At 45.6% G+C, this 24,960-nt stretch overlaps 1 protein-coding gene across 1 annotated transcript in view; it reads right to left on the bottom strand.

Annotated features, from left to right (window-relative positions):
• LOC140459607 (docking protein 2-like) overlaps positions 1 to 24,301 on the bottom strand; it is a 47,817-nt gene extending 23,516 nt beyond the window's left edge. The window contains exons 1-3 of the mRNA XM_072553888.1: positions 24,194 to 24,301; positions 8,025 to 8,324; positions 5,434 to 5,551 (exon numbers count right to left, since the gene is read on the bottom strand). Coding sequence (XP_072409989.1) covers positions 5,434 to 5,551; positions 8,025 to 8,324; positions 24,194 to 24,253 — 478 coding nt within the window. The 5' untranslated portion in view covers positions 24,254 to 24,301. The remainder of the gene's footprint in view (positions 1 to 5,433; positions 5,552 to 8,024; positions 8,325 to 24,193) is intronic.
• Between the last annotated feature and the right edge of the window lie 659 nt (positions 24,302 to 24,960).

Here is a 24,960-nt window from a genome sequence, read left to right as displayed (position 1 = left end):
CCTCACAGCGCCAGAGACCCGGGTTCAATTCCCGCCTCAGGCGACTGACTGTGTGGAGTTTGCACGTTCTCCCTGTGTCTGTGTGGGTTTCCTCCGGGTGCTCCGGTTTCCTCCCACAGTCCAAAGATGTGCAGGTCAGGTGATTTGGCCATGCTAAATTGCCCGTAGGTGTTAGGTAAGGGGTAAATGTAGGGGTATGGGTGGGTTGCGCTTCGGCGGGGCGGTGTGGACTTGTTGGGCCGAAGGGCCTGTTTCCACACTGTAAGTAATCTAATCTAATCTAATCTCTCTCTCTCTGCCTGTATCTCTCTCTCTCTCTCTCCGCCTGTGTGTCTCTATCTCTCTATCTCTCTCTCTCTCCTATCCATCTCTGAATATGCTGTCTTTCCAGTTGGAGTGAAATGATGTGTTTTTTTTGGGGTAGCTGCAGATCCCAAGTGGGAGCAGCAGGCAGGAGAGACACCTCTCAGCAAGGATTTGCCTCTGACTTGTTCTTTGTGGTCAGTGCTGGGGTTTGCTTCAACTCTCAGCTTTCTGTGAATGAGAGGAAGGGAAAGCTGCCGATGAGGCATGTTGTTTGAATCATACTCAGGATTGTGGCATAATGAGCAAGACCATAATTTATGACCCATCCTGGGCCAGTGGGTCATTCCTTTCCTTTTCCCCTTTTGTGGAGCATGGGTGTAACTGGTAGGACCATCATCAGTCATTTCCTCAACTCGAGTGGCTTGTTCAGATCTTTCAGAGGGTAGTAAACAAGTTAACCATATTTCTGTGGGTCTGGAGTCAAGTGTCGACCAAACCAGGTCAGGACAGCAGACTTAAATAGTGGATATCAATGAAGCTATGGTCGTTGACCTCAGTTGGCTATGGTTAGTTTACAATGCAGGGTAACAGCAACAGCACAGCTTAACATCCTAGACTGGCAGTGGTCATGACAAACATCATGTCTTCCCAAACTCAAAGGTATGGTGACCCTCAAACTAAACGATCAATGGGTCATCTCTGTGTAACAGGAAAGCAGCCCTGTGGTCCTCTGGGGTCATGACAACTTATCATGAAGTGCAGAGGTTCTTAAGACCAACAATGGTCGTTTCAATTTCACAATTGCTAAGAATTGATTTCTGTTCCAAATGGTATGAGTGGAATTTAAATTCCTCCAGAAGCAAACCCAGACAGTGGAAAGGACAGTGGAACTGGAAAATAATCATACATTGTGAAGTCGACAAGACAAGTCAGACCAATGTGTGCCATTGAGGAGAAAGTGAGGACTGCAGATGCTGGAGATCTGAGCTGAAAAATGTGTTGCTGGAAAAGCGCAGCAGGTCAGGCAGCATCAAAGGAACAGGAGAATTAACATTTCGGGCATGAGCCCTTCTTCAGGAATGTGCCATTTGCCAGTTTTACTGGCCTCTCCTTCTGGAAGAGTGGGATGTGAATTAGCTTGTGGTTAACAAGGCCAGTGACATTGGCACAACTCCACACTCTCCCCACTGTTGACACCACAGAAAGAGACCTTTCACCCACAGTGTGGTGGACTTCCAACCAAATCCCAGCATCAATACTGCAGAGTGCCTTCACCGGCCACATGACACAGTGGTTAAACCAAGCACAGTGCTGTCAGTCTGGAGTCACACCTCAGCCAAAACCAAGCATGCTTAGTAGGTTTCCATGGACTCTCCAGTCGGAATTCTGCTCCCATTGATCCTGGAAAAGACCTCCTGGTGGTCATTTTGATGCCTGGGTGACACATAATAGCAGCCGTGCTTCCTGCAGGAAGCAACACAGGTCTCTCACTGGTTGTACAGCCAACAGGCCACATTCCTAGTGCCTTTGTAAAACACAGCCCACCAGTGTCCCCTGCTCAATGGTGCACAGGGTGAAATTGACAGTGCACCATCAGGTGTCTGAGGGGAGAAGACAACCCAGGGCACAACAAAGATCTCACAGAGTAGAGCTCCCAGTGTTACAATGGTTGCAGTTCACGTGCAAAGGATCAATCATTTCTGGAGGCTGATCAAGAAAGAATGAGCTCTCCACTGCAGCTACAATGACAGAGCATTGTTCAACTGGGTCAGAGACACTGACTATGAGACCTGCAGCTTTGTCATTCTGCTGTTGTTTTTACAGCAACACTTCAGTGGAGACAGGTCCAGTCAGCAGATTTCACAAGGAACAATTTCCAAGGTACAGGTAGGGTGGGGAAGTACAATGGGCCAAACTGTCCTTGCAGAAAGCTGAGAGCAGCTCAGCAGGTTACATGGTCTTGTGTGCTGTAACTTCCTCCCATTCAGTTCAACTGCTCCCTGTGTTCCAGCAACACTGAACAAAGCAGAGTGTGCGGTGAGAAAGAGTTTCCACCCAACAATGAGTCAGTTCCTCTGTTAACTCATGAAACCGTGGGGGCCAGTCAGACAATCACGTGATCTTCGTGGGAGCATCTTTTTCACTACCACTTCAAGAATCCACTTTGTAGAAAGTGGATTCAAAAAAAAGAGCAGCTTGAAAGAGCTCCCTTTCTACAACCTCAGGACATCACGACATGTTTTCCAGCCAGTGATGTCCGTTTGAAATGTTAAATGGAGGAGATTGTGCAACCCAGTTACACACACCAGTTCACCATGGGTATAATAGGCCAGATCCTTCCTTTTGTTGCAGTCAGTAAAGGAAAGAACATTGGACAGAGAGTTTCCCTTTCATCTTTCTATTATGGCCTTCGGATCCTTCCACCTGAGACAGTGACAATCCTCTCATCCAAAAGGTCGTCCCTCCAAGAGTGCAGCACTCCTTCTGTTCTTTACTCAGGGAACTAGACTGGGCTAAGTGCCTCACCCTCTGAAGGACGGTTTGAGTCCCTGTCCTTTGGATCACGAGGTAAGAATCCTACCTTGTGACTATCCACTCAATCCCATAATTCTTTACTCTGCCTCTCCCAGAGAGAGAGAGAGAGAGAGAGAGAGGGAGACAAAATAAATGCAAACGCTCCTGCTTTCAGCCAGACTGAGGTCACATTGCTCACAGTAGGAGAAAGAAACTCATAAACTTTACTTAATATCTTGGTGACAGAATAAAGGGACAAAAGATAGAAACTGGATAAAAGGGCATGTTCACAGTACATCAAATGTTCACAGCACAGTTCACAGTGTGGATGAGCAGAGGGATCTTGGTGTCCACGTACACAGATCTCTGAAGGTTGCCACCCAGGTAAATAGTGCGGTGAAGAAGGCATATGGCGTACTGGCTTTTATTGGTAGAGGAATTGAGTTCCGGAGTCCTGAGGTCATGTTGCAGTTGTATAAGACTCTGGTGCGGCCGCATCTGGAATATTGTGTGCAGTTTTGGTCACCATACTGTAGGAAGGATGTGGAGGCACTGGAACGGGTGCAGAAGAGGTTTACCAGGATGTTGCCTGGTATGGTAGGAAGATCCTATGAGGAAAGGCTGAGGCACTTGGGGCTGTTTTCATTGGAGAAAAGAAGGTTTAGGGGTGAATTGATAGAGGTGGACAAGATGATTAGGGGTTTAGATAGGGTTGACCATGAGAACCTTTTTCCACGTATGGAGTCAGCTATTACGAGGGGGCATAGCTTTAAATTAAGGGGTGGTAGGTATAGGACAGATGTTAGGGGTAGATTCTTTACTCAGCGAGTCATGAGTTCATGGAATTCCCTGCCAGTAGCAGTGGTGGACTCTCCCTCTTTATGGGCATTTAAACGGGCATTGGATAGGCATATGGAGGATAGTGGGCGAGTATAGGTTAGGTGGGCTTGGATCGGTGCAACATCGAGGGCCAAAGGGCCTGTACTGCGCTGTATTTTCTATGTTCTATTTGTCCATTCAGCCATGTTGGAACTCCAACCTTTAATTCCCTTGCCTTGTTAAAATCTATCCATCTGATCCTGGGCATTTCCATTTTACCATCAGTCGCTTTGTGCAAGCAGAGAGTTCGAGGAGAGACACTAGCCTTCAGTTTCCTGACATCACCCCAGAATGGCCTGACTCTCATTTGAACACTATATTCTGACAGTTCAGAGCTGTTGCTCCTCTCCTTGTTGTGGTTCGATGTAAAGATTCACCACAAACCAATTTTAAAAATCTATCAATCCATGGCAGCTAGCACCAAGACCTTCCACAAGCAAATACGTTGTTTCGCTTCTTGTATTACTCAACCATTGATTTTTGCTGCCTCCATTTCCTTTAAGGTTCTCAGCTCCTGCCCTGTTTTCACGTTGTGCCCTTCCCATTTGCATCAGCTCTGGTCCCATTTGAATATGTGAAATCGGAGCAGGAGGAGGCCATTCAGCCCATTGAATGTACTTCACTCTGCAATAAAGCTACCTTCCTGTCAGATCACCCCCCTGCCAAGAACCCTTCGCTCCCTTGTCCATCAAATATCACTCCACCTCAGCCTTGACTATATTTAGTGATTCAATGATCCCAGCCTCAATGCTGTTTGGGATGGAGAATTTCAAAAGATCAAGACGCTCTGAGAGAAGGAATTCTCACATAATTCCATTTGAAGTTGGACACTCTAATCTCACAGCAGGACTCTGCTGATGCCTATCTACTCTTCTTTTAGCAGGAACATGGCCTCAGCACTGGCCCCTGTGAAGTCCATGCATTGCTAGAGGGTGGCTATAAATGAGAGAAGGGCATGTGCAATGAGATCTGGTGTCCTTATACACCAATCACCGAGGATGGTGAAGAAGAGCGAGAGAATTCAAGTACAAGAGCAGGGCTGTCTTACCTCAGTGAGGGCACACCTAATTATTGTGTGCAGGTTTGTTCTCCTTATCTGAGGCAGGTTGATCTGACTGTTGAGGGAGTGCAGTCAGGGTTTATCAGATTGGCTCCTGGAATGCCAGGACTGATGTATGAGGAGAGGTTGAATTGGTTGGCATTCTATTTACTGGAGTTCATAGGAATGGGGGAGAGAGGGGATCTCACAGAAACCAATAAAACTCTTTAACAGGAGGACACAGGGCAGATGCAGGAAAGCTGTTCCCTCTACCCAGAATCTGGGGACATAGTCTCAGGATACAAGGTCAACCTTTTAGTATTGAGGTGAGGAGAAATGTCTTCACCCAGAGATCGGTGAGAGTGGAATTCGCTTCCACAGAAAGTATTTCAGGCCAAAACACTGTCTGATTTCAAGGAGTTGGATACAGTATTTGAGGCTAAAAGAATCAAAGGACATGGGTGAGTGGCAGGAATAGGCTGTTCGCTTGGATGATCAGGCAGGATCACAGTGAGCAGAGGAGCAAGCTCAAAGGGCTGAATGGTCTCCCACTGCCCCTGTTTCATCTGTCTGCACAGGAAGCTCCTCCTATTGAAGGGCAGAAATCCCACTGTCCACATTTTCCACCCACCAGCAGCATTCTGACAAAAGGGCCATGCCTCTTTCGGCTTTGACAGCTGCATTGTGGGATTTACCTGCTGGTCGGGTGCCGTACAGTGTGTTCTCCTCCATTGTCATCAGATTGCCTTTCCCCTTCTTTGAGGCCTGCCTCCCATTGTTTTTGTTCATTGTAGGCCAGTCACTCCAATTCATCTGGGAAAAGAATGAATATTGGTGAAACTCTTGCACCGAGGAAAGCACTGAATCACATCTTTCCTGTTCACTGTCTGACTGTCTGTTCTGTTCCACTCTGTCCCCAGCTCTCCTGGCCCTCTGTCTCTTTCAGCCTGTTCTCTGGCACAGGAAAGCAGGTTCCTTTTATGCAGTGAACTGCTAAGTTGGCACAATCTGAAAACCACCGCTCAATAGGTGTGTCAGCCTGATTACAACAGCCTGATCTCACTGCTTTATAACTTGACTTGGTTCTTTTCTTCCTGATGAAGGGCTTTTGCCCGAGCAGTCAATTCTCCTGCTCCTCAGATGCTGCCTGGCCTGCTGTGCTTTTCCAGCACCACACTCTCGACTCTGATCTCCAGCATCTGCAATCCTCACTTTCTCTCTTGGTTCTTCTCTTCTTTCCTTGTGGTAACATTTCTCCTTTTAGTTGGAATTCAAGTGCTGTACTCTTTACAGGTGTAATTCCCTGACATCCCATGACACTGCTAACTCGAGGTTGTGACAGCTGCAGCTGCTGGCCTGTCCCTTTAAGGACACACATTCACAATTCACAGCCGATCAAAATCTGCAAAAACTAGATCATGATAAACTTGTGAAGAGCTGAGGTCAGAAGCCAGTTATAACTCTCTGTCCAGCTTGAGCACCAGATCAAAAGAGCCCAATATGAACTGACTGGCTTTCTTCGCTCTTGTTGTTTATTGTGTAAACAGTTGCTTCAACAAAGTGGGACATGTGGAGGTTTGACATTTACATGGCACAGACAAATGCTCCATGTGAAAACTTCCATGAACTATCTTTGCATATCTTTTGCAAGGGAATGTGCAAAGGTTTGCATTTTTCTGCCATCTTGTCAGACCCGTGCTCTTGTTACTGTAAAAGTTCACACATCAACTGAATCTACAGCACAACTGGTTATTTTCAGCCACAGATTCAACAGTGGAAAATTCAGCAGAGGCCTGGGGTACCTCAGAAAAACAAAATTGGAAAGAATTTCAAACACTGCATTTTTCTTACCTAGAAAGAGTCATTGTTTTTTGACACTTTTGACTGAAAGGTGGCAGAAACAGAATACTGTCGCCTCATTGTGCTACTGACTGCCTCCTGTGAGAGAATCCAACAAGCAAGAATACCTCGGCCTGAATATTCTCTTGCTTGTTTCCAAAGCCTGTACCCGTGCTTGTTTCTGTGACCTCCTTTCACCCCATAACCCTCGCAGATCTCTGCAGTCTCTAATTCTGGCCTGTCAGGTGGGTGTGTGCCCCAGTTTTCATCGCTCTGTCATTGATGTCTATACCTGTAACTGCCTGGATCCTAAACTCAGGAATCCCCTCTCTAAACCTCTCTGCTTCTCACCGTAACGGTGTTCTGTAAAACCTCCATCACTGACCAAGGAACCTGGCAGACTATTGAGGTGTGTCTTTGGAGATGGAGCAGTATGATTGAACTGACCATAGTGCTTAACAGAATGAGAATTGGCAAGTTTGTTCTTGACTCTTGCTGCTGACTGCAATTTTACAGGCCAAAGTTTGAGCAAAGTAAATCAGACCAGCAAAAGGTTTTTGTGTACCAAGGCTTGGAGCAGTTGGAATGTGTTGTGTGCTGAATGCAGAATGTGAATGGGTCGAGGTGTGAAGGAGAAAGCATTTTTAACTTGGAAGAGCTGAAGTTGGCAGTTGAAAGAAACGGCTTTCAGGGAGCTGAAGGGCTTCCATTGACAGTGCAGGTTCCAGAGCCAACTTAGCACACATGTGGAAACTGTCCAAACCTGACAGCAATTTAGCTCACTGGCTTGAGCATGTTGTGTCATGGCACTCAGCAGGCTAACAATGAGGGTAATAATAAGCAGCAACTCAGACATTTGTTCCAATCACACACTCAGGGTTATTCTGCCAGTAATAGCTACTTTCTCATCAACCTTTTTGGATCTATTGTGAGATACCAACTGGAGCAATGGGAACCAGGGCCTCCTGCCTCAGAGATAGGAACACTCACAGGCCACCAGAAGGTTCTTATTTTACCAGAGATATCCTTGGCCCACGCCATATTATATCCTCACTTGAATGGAAAACAAATAAAGATCCATCCAATAATTCCATTAATAACAACTTCAATTACATGGAACCTTTGCTATGCTCAAATGTCCCGATGTGTTGTCAATCAAGCTATATGTTCTGGCACGTTCCATGTGGTGCATACTCACGACTGTATTTTTAATGTAGTAACTAGTTAGAATGCAAGTCCGTGAACTGCAGTGTGAACTTTTTAACCTGTTAGAATTGCTTTCTGAATGACCACTTCAGTTGACAGCCAACTTCAGTGATCTGATGGGACAGGCGAGCAGTAAAACATCAAAACCAAGCTACAGAACCCAGCCAAGCTGCGGCCAAACCATCTCACAAGCGCTTCTTGTTTTTCAAACTTTGCAGGTCTGAGCATCTGCGAATCTTACCGGAAAAGCGAGTTCACACAGACCCTGGCTCCAGTCCTCATATTCTGACGACTCAACGGCGAAGACAAACTGTTTGTCAATAGTTTCCAAACAAAATGAGCGGCATTCACTCGGGCAGCTCTCAGTCGGGGCCTCAACAATGCGAATGCAGTCGCTCAGCTTGATGATCTTTTTGTTCTCCATTTTCCTGGTTCCTTGCCGTTCTGTCATGCTCATGGCCTCCTTGAACTCGTAATATTCCAGGCGGGCAACAGAACATGTACTCTCGCCAAACAGCAAAACCCAAACCTTTTTCCATTTCTGCCAAGGAAGAGAGAGACATGTTCATTCACACCAAGCTAATTCCTGAAAAACATAAAATTACTTGGCATGCCCAGTGAAGACGTGCCAACTTGCTAACTGTGAAGTGGCAGGCTTTGTACAATGTGGAGACTTTGGAATTAACTCTGGCTTTTCAAAGTGAACCATATGCTGCTGCCAAGATGGTAGCTAAAGGTCAGGTGACCTTTTATGATGTCTGTGAGAAAAATAATAAATCCGGGTCTCTGCAAAGTAGTTGAAATGTGAACGAAGGTGAGTGATTGCAAGGCTACCCCTTGGGGGGGACAAAATTCCAAATGCCAGGCCACTTGTAGAATTTACAGCTCCTGCTGTCAAAGTGTTTATCAAAATTTAAATTCACCAGTAATTCCAAACTCATTCTTGGTGAATTTAAAAGTTAACAAAGTGGGTTGGGGGCAAACCAGTTTATCTCAAGCAGGTATGAGTGGTAATCATTCATTCCGCCCCCCCCCAGCCCGCCATTGTGCAGCATCGATTGTTATCGTAAATCATAGGTGTAGATCGTAGAGGGTGTTAATCCATGTGGTTGCAGAATCAAAACTGACTTCAGTTAACATCAACTTTTATTCCAAGAGGCTGCTAGGCGATAGTCAATCCTGAAAGTGGCATGAATGTTTGATGGGTACAGAGTCGCGGGAGCCTTATTTTCTGTTTAAAAAGTACAAAGTGACAGGGCACAAGGGCTATTGTTGTTCAGTAAGAGGGAAAGTACCCTTGCTGATACACCTCGTCAACCCAGCCTGTGTGACAGGGAGGAGCGAAATTGTTTTCACCGATAAAGATTCGACATTTTACAAGCAAAAGAACTAAAACAGAACCCCATCAGGCTTGTATCTCCAAGGACTAATTAAAACACACAATTTCCTTTTTGCTATTTTGTTAAGTACTTGCTTCATCTCCAGAATTTATCTTTACTTGTCTGTGTATGTGTGTCCATGTGTTTGAGGGAGTGTTTACGTTGCAGGCTGGATTGTTCATCAGTGTTTGATGTCTTTTTTGATTGAAACCCACCAGAAAGCTTGTTTCACGTCAGTTACTTCACGTGACAATACACAAAAAGGATGGAAACACATTGCTTCGAAATATATCTGTTTTGTTGTGAAGATCATGACAGTGTCGAAGGAGATCCTTTATAAGACCGTAAGATGTTGGAACAGAAGTAGGCCATTCAGCCCATCAAGTCCTCTCGGCTATTCAAGCATGGCTGATGAATGTCTCATCCCATTTGTCCTGCTTTGTCCCCATAACCCGTGATCACCTTGATACTCAAGAACCTATCTATCTCCATCTCAAATATACTCAACGCCCTGACCTCCACAGCCTTCCATGGCAGTGAATTCCACAGATTCCCCACTCTCTTGTTGAAGAAGTTTCTCCTTACCTCCATTCTAAAAATTAAAAATCACACACCAGGTTATAGTCCAACAGGTTTAGTTGGAAGCTCTAGCTTTCGGAGCACTGCTCCTTCATCAGGTGATTGTGGAGCGGGATCATAAGACACAGAATTTATAGCAAGTGACCTCATTGTCATGCAACGGAAATGATAAATTGAACAAACCTAGATTTCTGTTCAGTCTTTCATTTTTTAGAATGGGGTGCAGGTTTTGGTTCAGTAAGATGTAAATCCCAGAGCTTCTTTCCAGTCACATTCTCAAGCTAACTTAAGGTTTTATAAAAGTGACATCTCAGCTCAGGCAATATGTTAAAGGCATGGCGTTAGAGTCTGTCTGTATCCCAACCTTGAGCCAGAGTGGTTTTATTTCCAAAGTAGGAATTTCTAAAATGTTACATTCTAAAGGTCTTTCCTTTAGTCGAAGGCTGTGCCCTCGGGGCCTAGTCTCTCCTACTAACGGAAACATCTTCCCTACATCTACTCTGTCCAGGCCATTCAGGATTCTGTAAGTTTCAATCAGATCCCCTCTCATCCTTCTAAACTCCATCGAGTCTTCAAACATTCCTCACACGTTAAACTTTTCATTCCTGGGACCAATCTCGTGAACCTTCCCTGAACACACTCCAGGGCCAGTACATCCTTCCTGAGATATGGGGCCTAAAACTGTGTGCGATATTCCAAATGTGGTCTGGCCAGAACCTGATAGAGCCTCAGAAGTACATTCCTGCTTTTATATTCAAGTCCTCTCAAACTAAATGCCATCATTACATTTGCCTTCCTAACTACTGACTCAACCTGCAAGTTTACCTTGACAGAATCCTGGACTGGAACTCCCAAGTCTCTTTGCAGTTCAGATTTCTGAATTTTCTCCCCATTTAGAAAATACTCCATGCCTCTATCCTTCCGACCAAAGTGTATGACCTCACACTTTCCCACATTATATTCCATCTACCACTTGTTTGCCCACTCTCCTAACCTATCCACATCCTTCTGCAGCCTCCCCGCCTCTTGTCCCTCGACCTATCTTTGTGTTCTCTGCAAGTTTAGCCAGAATGCTCTCAGATGATCTAATTGGGGTCCATCAAATTCACATCATGGAATTTGGTATTTCTGCACAACGTCTCATTTGGCTATCAATTATCCTGGTCAGTCTGCCAGCTTCTCTCTTTCTCTCTCTCTGTCCATCTCTATATTTATCCAGGGCTGCCTCTATCTGCATGACTAGCAATTTGACCAAATTCCCACAAATCAAGTTCCCTATCCCTTACAGTTGCTGTCCTTCACTGTCCCTCCCTCTCCATCATTCTCCCTCCCTCCCTCCCTCCCTCCCTCCCTCTCTGCCTGTCCCTCACATTTGGAATATCACATCCTGATGTCCAATGCTGTGCTGTATGGAATTAAAAGAAGGTACTGAGAAATGAAGGCAGCGATTTTGCATGAGCAGCTGACACCAAAGTCCAATTTTTGCAGGTTTATCAACTCCTTCCATCCCACCAATGCAAGGAACAGAAATTAACCCGAACTGAGCTGCTGAAGCAGAAAACAACATCAGGCTGTGGCTGGATAATAGATGTTTGATTCAGCACCTGATAGTTATCTTTCTGAACAGGAGATGTGTTTGCCAGCACACTTCACCGATACACTCAACCTTTGTTTTAAATTCAGAATGATCTCTCCGAATAATGAACAGAGAAGGGAAGCAATCCTGGGTTTTTTGACCATAAGACCATGAAAGATCAGAACAGGAGGAGGCCCTTTTGGTTCTCCCCCCAGCCTGCTCTGCCACTCAATAGGATCATGGCTGATCGAACACTCCTCACATCTACTTTCCTGCCCTTTCCTTGGAATCCATGAATCTCCAACTGGTCAAGAATTGATCTATCTCAGCCTTAAATGTACTTATGGTTACTTTCCACCCCCCCCCCCCCCCCCCCCCCCAGCTCTCTCTGTGACAAGGAGTACCAAAGACTCACAAGCCACTGAGAGAAGAAATACCTCCTCATCTCAGTCTGAAATTGGTGCTCCTTTATTCTGAGAGTGTGCCGTCCGGTCCTCGACTCTCTCGAGGGGAAAATTCCTCTCAGCCTTTACTCTGTCATGCCCCTGAAGAAACTGAACTGTTATGAAGCCTGAAGCAGACAAGTGATTTCCTGAGCTGAATACTTTGCAAGCTGCTGACAGTCACTTGATTGCAAAAGGGAATAGCTGAGCATTGGGTTAGCAGCAAAGCAACACAATTCCTGTCCATACTCAATCAATGCCACTGGAATTCTACTGCTACAGTAAAGATTCTGCATTGCAGAATGATCACGCTATCATCGGTGTCCTGGTCTGAGTGAGTGCTTATTAACCAGAGCCCCTCCTGTACAGTTCTCACCAATTCTCAGTGTTGTCTCTCTCCCTCCAATCCTAGATTTTTTTCTGAACAGGCATTAGTTGATAAATGGGACAGTGTAATTTCCCCGAACAATTAATCAGCTTGAATTCCATCCACTTTACTGACAGTACATTTCCCAATAGCTCGGCTCATTAGGAAGCTGGCATGAGCAAGTGAAGAGAGGAACTTCTTTAACCAGTGATAGGATCTCACCATTAACAAGGCCACGGACTAACCCTGGTTAGGAGTAAAGCTCCCACAGTAGTGTAATCAATCTCAATAATGCTTTCAGGACTGTACCCATGACAGCTATTGCTTGGGACCTGATAAAATCTTCTATTCAGAGAATTCCAAATGTTTGCACAAGATGAGAAATTAGAAAAGGCAATGTCAAATCTTCCAAATACACCACACTTTTACCCTCAGATTCAGAATGATTTCAGAAGCTGGGTTTATTGATACCACCGCGTGAACTCTATGATGATCACTGACTTGAGAGCAGTCCAAACAACCAACTCTACTGTTTTGATCCAGTGTCACTTTGGCCTCAGCTCAGAGTTTATTTCATACGGATTGAACGTGTTATAGGTGCTGTGGAGGATCACAAATCAGCTCGCTCCTTTCAAAGCTGAGTTTCTCCAATCGTTCCTTGTCACTCAGACAGCTTGGAGTCACATAGGGCAGTCTGTCAGGGCAGGCTCCTGAATGGACATATCTCCCCTTTGTCTCAGCAATTGGAACTGGATCCAGTGTTCAAGATGTAGACTGACCGGAACTGGGTACAACTTGCAGACTGACTACCACTGAATTCCATAGTAAAAGTGATGTTCTGAGTTGACATGGTGGCTCAGTGGTTAGCACTGCTGCCTCACAGCACGACAGACCCAGGTTCAATTCCAGCCTCGGGTGACTGTCTGCATGGAGTTTGTACATTCTCCCGTGTCTGCGTGGGTTTAGTCTGGTTTCCTCCCAAAGAATTGCAGGTTCAGTGGAATAGCCAGGGAAGATACAGGGATCGGTTAGGGTCGAGGGTGGATCTGAGTGGGATACCCTCTCTGAATGGCCTGCTTTCACAGTGTAGGGATTCTCTGAGGACTGGAGCTGATATTGACGACAAAGTTTGACCACGGCTTTGTGATATTTGAACATGTAACTTTCTCCTGACATAGGGATTACTGCTCTCCATAATTTGAACACTTAGCCTTGCCAAGGTGCATTGAAGGAACTCACTAAGACTCCTCTGGTCCTGCCGTCCAAACCTGTGACCTCTCCAACCAAGAAGGATCCATGGGAACACCACCAGGGTGGCCACACACCATCCTGACTTGGAAATATATCACCTCCCCTTCAGTGTCACTGGGTGAAAATCCTGGAATTCCTTCCCAAATGGCATTGTGGGTCTGCCTACGTTCCAAGAAGGCAGCTGCCGATCAGCTTTTCGAGGGCTACTAGGGACATCCCATGCAATGTACCATTTCTGATGAAAATATTTGGGTTGCCCTGCACTCACAGGATTGGTCTTCCAAAGACCAAGTACAGGGGAAATTGACAGGATGGTCTCTTGCTGTTCTCTGTCAGTCAAACCTTGAACATTTTTAACCCTGAACACTGACAATGTAGTGCAGTACTAACAGCCTCATCTTTGATGTCATCCTGAAGCAGACAGTTACCATCTGCAACCCAGGTGGGAAAGATCTCCCACAAGCACCATCACCAACTGTGACATGTACCTGATCCTGAACAAGTCACACGGTGTGAGTGACAGCTCCAGGCACGAGGCAGTATACAGAGACAGACCTCACTCATCTCTGAGGCACAGTGGCTCAGTGGTTAGCACTGCTGCCTCACAGCACCAGGGACCTGGGTTCGATTCGACCCTCGGGTGACTGTCTGTGTGGAGTTTGTACATTCTCCCCGTGTCTGCGTGGGTTTACTCCGGTTTCCTCCCACAGTCCAAAGCTGTGCAAGTTAGGTGAATTGGCCATGCTAAATTGCCCATAGTGGCCAAGGATGTGTAGATTCAGTGGGTGAGCCATGGGAAATGCTGGGTAACAGGGATAAAGTAGGGGATCAGGTCTGAGTGCAATGCTCTGTGGAGGGCTCAGTGGACCAAATGGCCTGCTTCCTCACTGTGCAGGCCATTTTTTGATCCTGTGTACTTTGCACAGGCCACCTCTGCAGATTCTGATGCAGTTATGTCCAAACACAGGAAGACCTGGATAATATCCAGGCTCGGGCTGACATGTGGCAAGTCAAACTGGTGCCACACAGAGACAGGCAGTGATTCTCTCCAACAATAGCAAATCTAACCATTGTCCCATGGCATTATTTTTATATCTCAAAGGTCCGTCCTCTCAATATCTTAGCTTTGATGAGAAACTGAACTTGACCAGCTAAGAAAAGAGCAGGACAGAGACTGGGTTATGTGTCAACTATCTACAAAGCAGCACAGTGGCTCAGTTGTTAGCACTGCTGCCTCACAGCACCAGGGTCCCAGGTTCGATTCCAGTCTCGGGCAACTGTCTGTGTGGAGTTTGCACATTCTCCCTGTGTCTGCGTGGGTTTCCGCCCACTGTCCAAAGATGTGCAGGTTAGGGTGAATTGGCCATGCTAAATTGCCCATAGTGTTAGGTGTGTTAGTCAGAGGGAAATGAGTCTGGGTGGGTTAATCTTCAGAGGGTCAGTGTGGATGGTTGGGCTGAAGGGCCTGTTTCCACACTGTAGGGAATTTAATTTAAAGCACAGGTCTTACAGCATAACACTCTCCAGTTTCCTGGATAAGCACATGTCCAACAAAACTCAAGAACTCAACACCATCGAGGACAAAACAGGACAGTGATTGGCACAACATCCCTAACATTCATATTTTCAATTACTAGTACGGAGTGACAACACTGTGTACCACCTGCAAGAACTCACCATGGTTCCTTCGACAGCACCTTCCAAACATATGACATTGAGTGCTAGGCAACAGGTATATGGGAACACCACAAATTCCCCTCCAAAACACTCATCATCCTGACTTGGACATATATCGTCAATTCTTCAGTGTTGCTGGGTCAAACTTTCAGAGTTCCAGGGCATTGTGCATCTACGTATGGCACATGGCTACAGCGGTTCAAGAGGGCCTGTTTCCACACTGTAATAATCTAATGACAGCTCACCCTCACCTTCTCAAGGGGCAACTAGGGATGGGCGTCAAATGCTGGTCTAGCCAGTGACACGCATGTTCCACAAATAAAAAGACAAAAAAGAGAGTGTACAGAAAGTGATTTATCAGTAGGTTCCCAGGATGAGGGCCTTTAGTCATTTGGAGAGACTGGAGAAGTTCAGAGCGTTCCCTTTGAGCAGAAAAGGTTAACTTCAGCTTTAGGAGCAAAATCATGAATATTTCAGAGAGAATCGCTCAGGACAATGTGCTTCCACAAGCAAAAGGGTTGGTTCACAGATGACATACACAGGTGAAAGGAGTTTGTCAGAAGAACCAGGGGCAATACGAGGAGACTGTTTTCAAGCTGTCATGACCTGAAACGTGAAGTCTACAATGACAATGGAAGCAGATTCAATATTTAACGTTCATGAAGGGAACTGGAAAGATGGGTGGAAAAAATGTCTTCTGAAAGAGCCGGGGTTTGGGATTAATTTGAAATCTCTTTGAAAGAGCTGGCTGTGGGGTGATGGCTGAATCCACTCCAGTTTCATTTCATTCTGTAAGGTTTGTGTGAACATGCTGTGCTATAAATTGGCTTCCCAGGACAAGCAGTGGTTCCACTGATACTGACCATGGAGCTTTCTCAGAGTTAGGAAAGGTGGCACCTCTCAGATTGACACCTTCCCTGAGATCTGCACCCAGTGTGTTTACTTGGGCCTAGGCTTCTGGATTGAGGCCTGAAGCTATAAGCTTTTGGCACAGTCCCGAGAGGGCAGCCCACTGCGAGACAATTAGCGTGTTACATTCTGCAGTCTGTTATTTGAGTGAGGTTTGAAGAAATCAATTTGTATTAGTTTCCTGTTCTGATCATTTGGTTTGTAAATGGTTTACAGAGTCAAGCTACCTGAGATGTGAGACTGCAGTTGGTGAGGGTAGTTGTGTGCATCAGTCAATGGGCAGGGCCATCTCTGCAGTTCACCATGAGCAAGGCCAGGCTCAGGAGAAGAAAATAATAGGCCAAGTGTACTGACACAGACAGAGAACTGGTTGGTGGTCAGGAAACACAGAGCTTTTTTCTAAGCAACAGGCAATGACTAGGGCTACCAGAGAGATCAGTGCTTTGATCCCAGCTACAAAATATATATGAATGAGTTGCATGTGGAACTATATTTCTAAGCTTCCCTGTTCAAGGGGACTTAAGCCTCCCTGTAAAATATAGAACCTTTTCCACATCAATTGCCACCTGACAGCTCCTGGCTGTAACTCTTAACTTTGACCTCCGTGTCTTCCTAAAAGAAAGTTCTCAAACATTTGATCATGTTCTTGATCTACCAGCTTTCGATCTAAAACACACGTCAAATGTACTGTCACTGTCAATATTTCCAAGTGCTGTTACAACTCTTCGGGAAACACTCATTGGCCAGCCAATTTCCAAAGTTCCACACACAACCAGGAAATGACAGATCAGCTTCTGACGGTTTCTTTTTGGGTGTTGCTGGTTTCCATGGCTGGGACTCCAGCGGAGATCAGCTTTCAATAGGGTTCAATCTCACATCCACCAAATCAGCTGTCTGAAAGCCAAGGACACCTCCCTATCAATGGGCACTCCCAGAGTGTGGGTCTGGCTCTCTGCTTAAGGCTCTGGAATAAGGTGTGAGTACAGGAAGTCACTGATGGAACTCAACGACTGAACCAGGAGTGACACGAAGGCCAGTTCCCCTGAGAGGTGCAAGCTGCTGAAGGTCATATCTTGTTTTTTTGTTTCATGAACGTACTAACAGGAACAAAGAAAGTGTGTCTGACGTATTTCATTTGTTACTCCGAGTCAGCGGGAGAGGTACTTTCAAAACCAATTCATTCCCACTTCTGTTTTGCGCAACAGACATTGGAACCAGATTTTAATGTCACGATTACACATATCGTGTTGAGCACCTTTTCTATTCCCACTGGACTTGTGATTGAAGTGCAACATTCTCAGGGAGGAGAAAGTGAGGACCGCCGATGCTGGAGAGTCAGAGTCGATAGTGTGGTGCCGAAAAAGACAGCAGGTCAGGCAGCATCCAAGGAGCAGGAGAATTGACTTTTCAGGCATTCCTGATGAAGGGCTCATGCCTGAAATATTGATTCTCCTGCTCCGTGGATGCTGCCTGACCTGCTGGGCTTTTCCAGCACCAAACACTCATGCAAAATTCTCATCCTTATTATCAAATCTCCCCTCCCTACCTCCTCCAGCTCTACAAGACTCAATGATCTCTGTATCCCTCCTTGAATATCCCTGAATTCAATCCCTCTATTGTCGGTGGATTCACCTTCACCTTCCTTGTCCTGGCCTCTGGAATTCCTCTCCATCTCCCTGTTTTCCATTAACATGGTCCTTCCAAAAACACCACAGCTCGTTCAACAACATTTTGACCACCTGTCAGAATATTTCATTCCTTGGGTCAGGATCTGATTGTAATGGACCCCAGCTATTTACAATTGAAATGAACGACTTGGATACAGGGATAGAAGACTCAAGAGCCAAATTTGCGGATGACACAAAAATAGGCAGGATGCTAAATTGCAATGAGAAAATAAAATCCTTACAAATGGATTTGAATAGGTTAGGAGTGTGGACCAAAATGTGGCAGATGGAGTTTAAAGTGGATAAGTGAAAGGTCATGCATTTTGGTTGAAAAAAATGGGAATGTGACCTATTGTCTTAATGGGGAGAGACTTTGGGGTGCTCCAGTGCAGAGGGATCCAAGTGTACTCATTCAATAATCACAGAAAACTAGCGTGCAGGTAGAGCAGATAATAAAGAACGTGAATGGAAAGTTGGCTTTTATAGCTTAGGAGATAGAAGATAGTGGTAAGGAAGTATTATCGCAACTATACACAGTATTGGTGAGCCCGCACCTTGTAGATTAGATTAGATTACTTACAGTGTGGAAACAGGCCCTTCGGCCCAACAAGTCCACACCGCCCCGCCGCCCACCCATACCATTTACCTAACACTATGGGCAATTTAGCATAGCCAATTCACCTAACCTTCACATCTTTGGACTGTAGGAGGAAACCCACGCAGACACGGGGAGAATGTTCAAACTCCACACAGTCAGTCACCTGAGGCGGGAATTGAACCCGGGTCTCTGGCGCTGTGAGGCAGCAGTGCTAACCACTGTGCCACCGTGCCGCCCACCTGGAGTATTGTGCACAGTTTTGGTCCCGTTATTTGAGGAAAGATGGAGTGGTGATGGAGGCAGCTCAGAGGAGGTTCACGAGATTGATCCCAGTCATGAGAGGTTTGGTGTCTGAAGAGAGATCAAACAGTTTAGGCCTATACTCTCTGGAATGAAGGAGAGTGAGGGGAGATTGAGGGATTAAAGGTGATAAAAGATGTGGATAAAATAGACGTGGAGCGGGTGCTTCTTCTTGTGGGGCATTCTTGGATGAGAGGTTATAGTTTTAGCAAAAGGGGTAGCAAACTAAAACTGAGTTGAGAAACTGCTTCTCCGAAAGTGTTGTGAATCTATGTAATTTGCTATCCCAAAGCGCAGTGGATGCTGGGACAGGGAGTAAATTTAAGGAGGTGTTTGACAGATTTTTAAATTGGTAATTGGCTGAAGGGACATGGAGAGAAGGTGGGAAAATGGGGATGAGGAGCATATCAGCCATGAAGGAATGGTGGAGCACATTCGATGGGCCGAAGGGCCTAATTGTTGTATCTTATGTTTTTAAAAGTGCCTCGGCAAGTCTGATTCCGCTGAACGCGCTTAGTAAATGTATTCTGCATGTTAGAAGCGGATATTTTCTGTTGCAATGTGTATCCATTGCACCTGCTTGGTGTCTGTTTACTGTGGCAATGCATCTGTTCAAGGAATACTGAGTTATACCTTACATCGAATCTATGGTGCAGAAATACACCACACGTCCACACTGGAATTTATACTCCACACAAACCTCCTCCCATCTCACTTCACCTCATCCATGCAACAGATCCTTCCATTCCTTTCTCCTGCCAGTTTTCATCCAACTTTCCTTCCTGGCAAATACTTGGAGAGACATTTGAGTGATGTGACTGCATTGCCATGTCAATGCAAGCCTTTGTTCTGCTTATCAAGGATGCAAAGTTGTGGAATATTCATCCAGAAGCACATCCCTCTCACTGCTCCATCATTTGAAAACCAAATTTAATTCTATTCAGTTCTGTGCCTCTTGCCAATTTGAACCTCTTCACACCATGATGAAAAATACATTTTCAAATCTTGTTTACTTTGATGAAAAATCAGCCATCAGATAATAAGTTTGCTGGGACCATAATAAACCTGCTCATGTAGCACCTGTCACTTCAAATAGCTCACACACTGCATTACTCAAAAAATGCATTGATTATTTCACAAAATCCTCTGGAGCCGTTGTAACAGCAATAAACTGCCGTACAAAACAGAAGTTGATGGAAAAACTCAGCAGGTCTGGCAGCGTGTGTGGAAAGAAATCAGAGTGAATGTTTTCAGGTCCCTACATCAGCACAGTTCTTCAGATGCTACCAGACCTGTTGAGTCTTTCCATCAACTTCTGTTTTTGTTTCTGGTCTCCAGCATATGCAAATCTTTAGTTTTTCTTTCATAAAATACAGATCCTCTGTTTCTGGCAGTAATTGTTTGAAAGAAAAACAAGTCATAACTCTGACATCTCAAAATGCCTTCCAATCAAGGAAATATTTCTCAAGTGTAATCTTGGCTATAATGCAAGAAATGGAGTGACCGATTTGTGCACAGCAACTTTCCACACGCCCCAGTTAATAGTAACCTGAATGTGAAGGGTTTGATCAGGCAGTTCAGCCCTCCCTTTCATGTTTCAGAGGAGGCAGTGTCGCACTCCCTCAGTACTGCAGTGGACTGTCAGCCACATTGTGCACATAAAGTCGAGAGGAGTGTTTAACCAACAGCTTTCTGACCAAGAGGGAAGAATGCAATGAACCGGGTCAAAGCTGATCCTTTTCAAGAGATTTTCACCCTCTGATGATATCTGGATCTGGTAACTTCTTCGGAGCAAGAGAATTACGCACTTGGAATTTAAGATTTCAATTGACATTTATAAACAGAAACTGTGTGTGTGTGTGTGTGTGTGTGTGTGATAGAGATGTACAGCATGGAAACAGACCCTTCGGTCCAACCCGTCCCAACCCAATCTAGTCCCACCTGCCAGCACCCGGCCCATATCCCTCCAAACCCTTCCTATTCATATACCCATCCAAATGGCTTTTAAATGTTGTAATTGTCCCAGCCTCCACCACTTCCTCTGGCAGCTCATTCCATACACGTACCACCCTCTGTGTGAAAAAGTTGCCCCTTAGGTCTCTTTTATATCTTTCCCCTCTCACCCTAAACCTATGCCCTCTAGTTCTGGACTCCCCCACCCCAGGGAAAAGACTTTGCCTATTTACCCTATCCATGCCCCTCATAATTTTGTAAACCTCTATAAGGTCACCCCTCAGCCTCCGACGCTCCAGGGAAAACAGCCCCAGCCTGTTCAGCCTCTCCCTATAGCTCAAATCCTCCAACCCTGGCAACATCTTTGTAAATCTTTTCTGAACCCTTTCAAGTTTCACAACATCTTTCCGATAGGAAGGAGAGCAGAATTGCACGCAATATTCCAACAGTGGCCTAACCAATGCCCTGTACAGCCACAACCTGACCTCCCAACTCCTGTACTCAATACTCTGACCAATAAAGGAAAGCATACCAAACGCCGCCTTCACTATCTTATCTACCTGTGACTCCAGTTTCAAGGGGCTATGAATCTGCACTCCAAGGTCTCTTTGTTCAGCAACACTCCCTAGGACATTACCATTAAGTGTATAAGTCCTGTTCTGATTTGCCTTTCCAAAATGCAGCACCTCGCATTTATCTGAATTAAACTCGATCTGCCACTTCTCAGCCCATTGGCCCATCTGGTCAAGATCCCATTGTAATCTGAGGTAACCCTCTTCGCTGTCCACTACACCTCCAATTTTGGTGTCATCTGCAAACTTACTAACTATACCTCCTATGTTTACATCCAAATCATTTATGTAAATGACATAAAGTAGAGGACCCAGCACCGATCCTTGTGGCACTCCACTGGTCACAGGCCCCCAGTCTGAAAAATAACCCTCCACCACCAACCTCTGTCTTCTACCTTTGAGCCAGTTCTGTATCCAAATGGCTAGTTCTCCCTGTATTCCGTGAGATCTAACCTTGCTAACCAGTCTCCCATGGGGAACCTTGTCGAACACCTTACTGAAGTCCATATAGATCACATCTACTGCTCTGCCCTCATCAATCCTCTTTGTTACTTCCTCAAAAAACTCAATCAAGTTTGTGAGACATGATTTCCAACACACAAAACCATACTGACTATCCCTAATCAGTGCTTGCCTTTCCAAATACATGTACATCCTGTCCCTCAGGATTCCCTCCAACAACTTGCCCACCACCGAGGTCAGGCTCACCAGTCTATAGTTCCCTGGCTTGTCCTTACCGCCCTTCTTAAACAGTGGTACCACGTTTGCCAACTTCCAGTCTTCCGGCACCTCACCTGTGACTATCGATGATACAAATATCTCAGCAAGGGGCCCAGCAATCACTTGTCTAGCTTCCCACAGAGTTCTCAGGTACACCTGATCAGGTCCTGGGGATTTATCCACTTTTATCCATTTCAAGACATCCAGCACTTCCTCCGCTGTGATCTGGACATTTTGCAAGATGTCACAATCTATTTCCCGACACTCTATATCTTCCATATCCTTTTCCACAGTAAATACTGATGCAAAATATTCATTTAGTATCTCCCCCATTTTCTGTGGCTCCACACAAAGGCCGCCTTGCTGATCTTTGAGGGGCCCTATTCTCTCCCGTTATCGTTTTGTCCTTAATGTATTTGTAAAAACCCTTTGGATTCTCCTTAATTCTATTTGCCAAAGCTATCTCATGTCCCCTTTTTGCCCTCCTGATTTCCCTCTTAAGTATACTCCTACTGCCTTTATACTCTTCTAAGGATTCACTCGATCTATCCTGTCCATCCCTTACATATGCTTCCTTCTTTTTCTTAACCAAACACTCAATTTCTTTAGTCATCCAGCATTCCCTATACCTACCAGGCTTTCCTTTCACCCTGACAGGAATATACTTTCTCTGGATTCTCGTTATCTCATTTCTGAAGGCTTCCCATTTTCCAGCCGTCCCTTTACCTGCGAACATCTGCCTTCAATGAGCTTTCGAAAGTTTTTAGATTAGATTAGATTACTTACAGTGTGGAAACAGGCTCTTGCCTAATACCGTCAAAATTGGCCTTTCTCCAATTTAGAACTGCAACTTTTAAGTCTGGTCTATCCTTTTCCATCATAATTTTAAATCTAATGGAATTATGGTCACTGGCCCCAAAGTGCTCCCCCATTGATACCTCAGTCACCTGCCCTGCCTTATTTCCCAAGAATAGGTCAAGTTTTGCACCTTCTCTAATAGGTACATCCACAGAGAGAGAGTGTGTGTGTGTGTGTGTGTGCGCGCGCGCGCGTGTGTGTGTATTAAAGCCAAAAAATAATGCTGAAGACAGATGTGGTTGGAGAGAAGCTTTGACACCTTGGGTGAAGCAATGGGGAAAAGCCTGATTTTGAACTTACTGCTTCACAACTTGTGGAAAAGTTGGAACCTTGCTTTTCAGGCTGGGGGGTGGCAAACAGGTTGGGAGGTGGCAAACAGGCTGGGGGGTGGCAAACAGGCTGGGAGGTGGCAAACAGGCTGGGAGATGGCAAACAGGCTGGGAGGTGGCAAACAGGCTGGGAGATGGCAAACAGGCTGGGAGATGGCAAACAGGCTGGGAGGTGGCAAACAGGCTGGGAGATGGCAAACAGGCTGGGAGGTGGCAAACAGGCTGGGAGGTGGCAAATCCCACCATTTTGTTTCACTAGATATGAGTTCCATTGACATTTCCAACATTAGCCATGACACAAATCCGTCTTCACTGTGCTGTGTTTTTCATACCATCCTGTCCATTCGGGAGATTTGGACAGAGTGGGTGTTCTGCACTAACTTAAAAGTCTTTGGTTTTTGTGAATCCCAACGCAAAAATCAGCAGAAGGCAGCACAGCATTCCATTCACCAGGCACGAGAGACAGATTGAATACAATGATCTTTGAGTGGCATGTTACAGATCCTCAGGAAAATTCAGTCTCACATGCACTTCCACACTGCTCTTCACATCAAGGCCAAGGTATTTTGACGTCAAGATGAGAAAGTAGTAACCAATGAACGTGGCATTTTTGAAAAACATCTTGAGGGTACAAATGCCTCTTCAGAGACTTCAGACCAGAACCAGGCATAACACTCACTGCAAGACTGAGGGAGTGCAGCAGTGTCAGAGGGTCACTGGTGAAGTGGTTTCTTTGAGATTAGAAATGAAACTGAGGCCTTATCTGCCTTGTATGATGGATGTTAAAATCCACATTAGTAAGAGTAAGCAAATAAGTTGGAATCTTTGGAAGATTGCTCTTTGTAAATGAGCACCGGTTTTTCCCTCTGGTGTAATATTGTTGAAGTCCTTTTGTGACTATGTCACAGGTTGGGACTCGACAGATTCTTGTGCAGGACAAGTTCCCTGTTTCTTTAAGTCAGGAGCTGTGCACTGCTGTCCTTGAATCATATTGATATGCCTCATTTCAATGAACCGAAGCCACAGAGGTTTAGACAGAGAGAGTTGCAGCTTGCAGGTGCTAAACGAGGAAGCTGGGTTTAATAACTCAGGGCAGCTCTCTCCAAGTGCCAAATAAAACCAGACTCCCCCGCCACCCCCCCCCCCCCACTTCACCCAACACCCCAAATACAGGCTTGCCCCCCCACCCCCCAAAAAAAATACAAGAAGGCATTTTCAAAGGTGTCTTTTACCTTGCCAAATTTCTGCTGCAGTTGCACGTGAAGGACTCCCTGTTTTATGGCCTCTTCCATTTTGTAAAGTTCATTGTTCTGTACCAGACTGTGATCAGTTCAGAGATGTCAGAGAGTCTGAGCTCAGGGATTGTGGTTTCACTGTGCTGAGCACTGTCAGCTGCCTGCCTCTCGCAGGAGGCGGGAGTTATAGAAAGCACCCTCCCCTCGCTCCCAGTTCACACACGTCCCAAAACCAAACTCGTAGCACCTCTGAGACACAATGAGTGCAGGTGGAGTACACTCTCCGACACAGTCAAAGAGAAACTTGTGCACTGTCATACCCAGACGGTGGGGAGAATGTGGAACTCACTATCACAGGGACTGGTTGACACGAAGACTGTTGGTGGATTGAGAACAATTTGCATGACAATTAACCTTTGTCACGTTCTCTCTCCTGCCCTCCAACCTCCCCATTTCTTGCTTCCTCTCGTTCCTCTCTTAATTGCCTTGAATTTATTACAGTTCTGACTTTGCTCAGCTTCATCAGGTTTCTCTCTCCAAACAAACTGCCTGAGCAGCTGAATTTTTCCAGCACTTGGTGCTTTCACTCCCACCTCCCAGAATGTGTGGTCTTTTGCTTTTGTGTGTTGAAGTGAAAGCTGAATAAACAGGTGAGGGAGAAAGGAACTGAAACATCCAGGACAGGTGGAGGGACAGGTCATGGTGAGGAAGCAGGGAGGTTACAGAAGGATCTGGACAGGTCAGGGGTGTGGGAAAAGAAGTGG

This window comes from Chiloscyllium punctatum, chromosome 35 (genome assembly GCF_047496795.1).
Source record: "Chiloscyllium punctatum isolate Juve2018m chromosome 35, sChiPun1.3, whole genome shotgun sequence".
Lineage (NCBI taxonomy): Eukaryota > Metazoa > Chordata > Chondrichthyes > Orectolobiformes > Hemiscylliidae > Chiloscyllium > Chiloscyllium punctatum.
The sequence above is the reverse complement of the archived record's forward strand: the minus strand, read 5'-3'. Positions and strand labels throughout refer to the sequence as shown.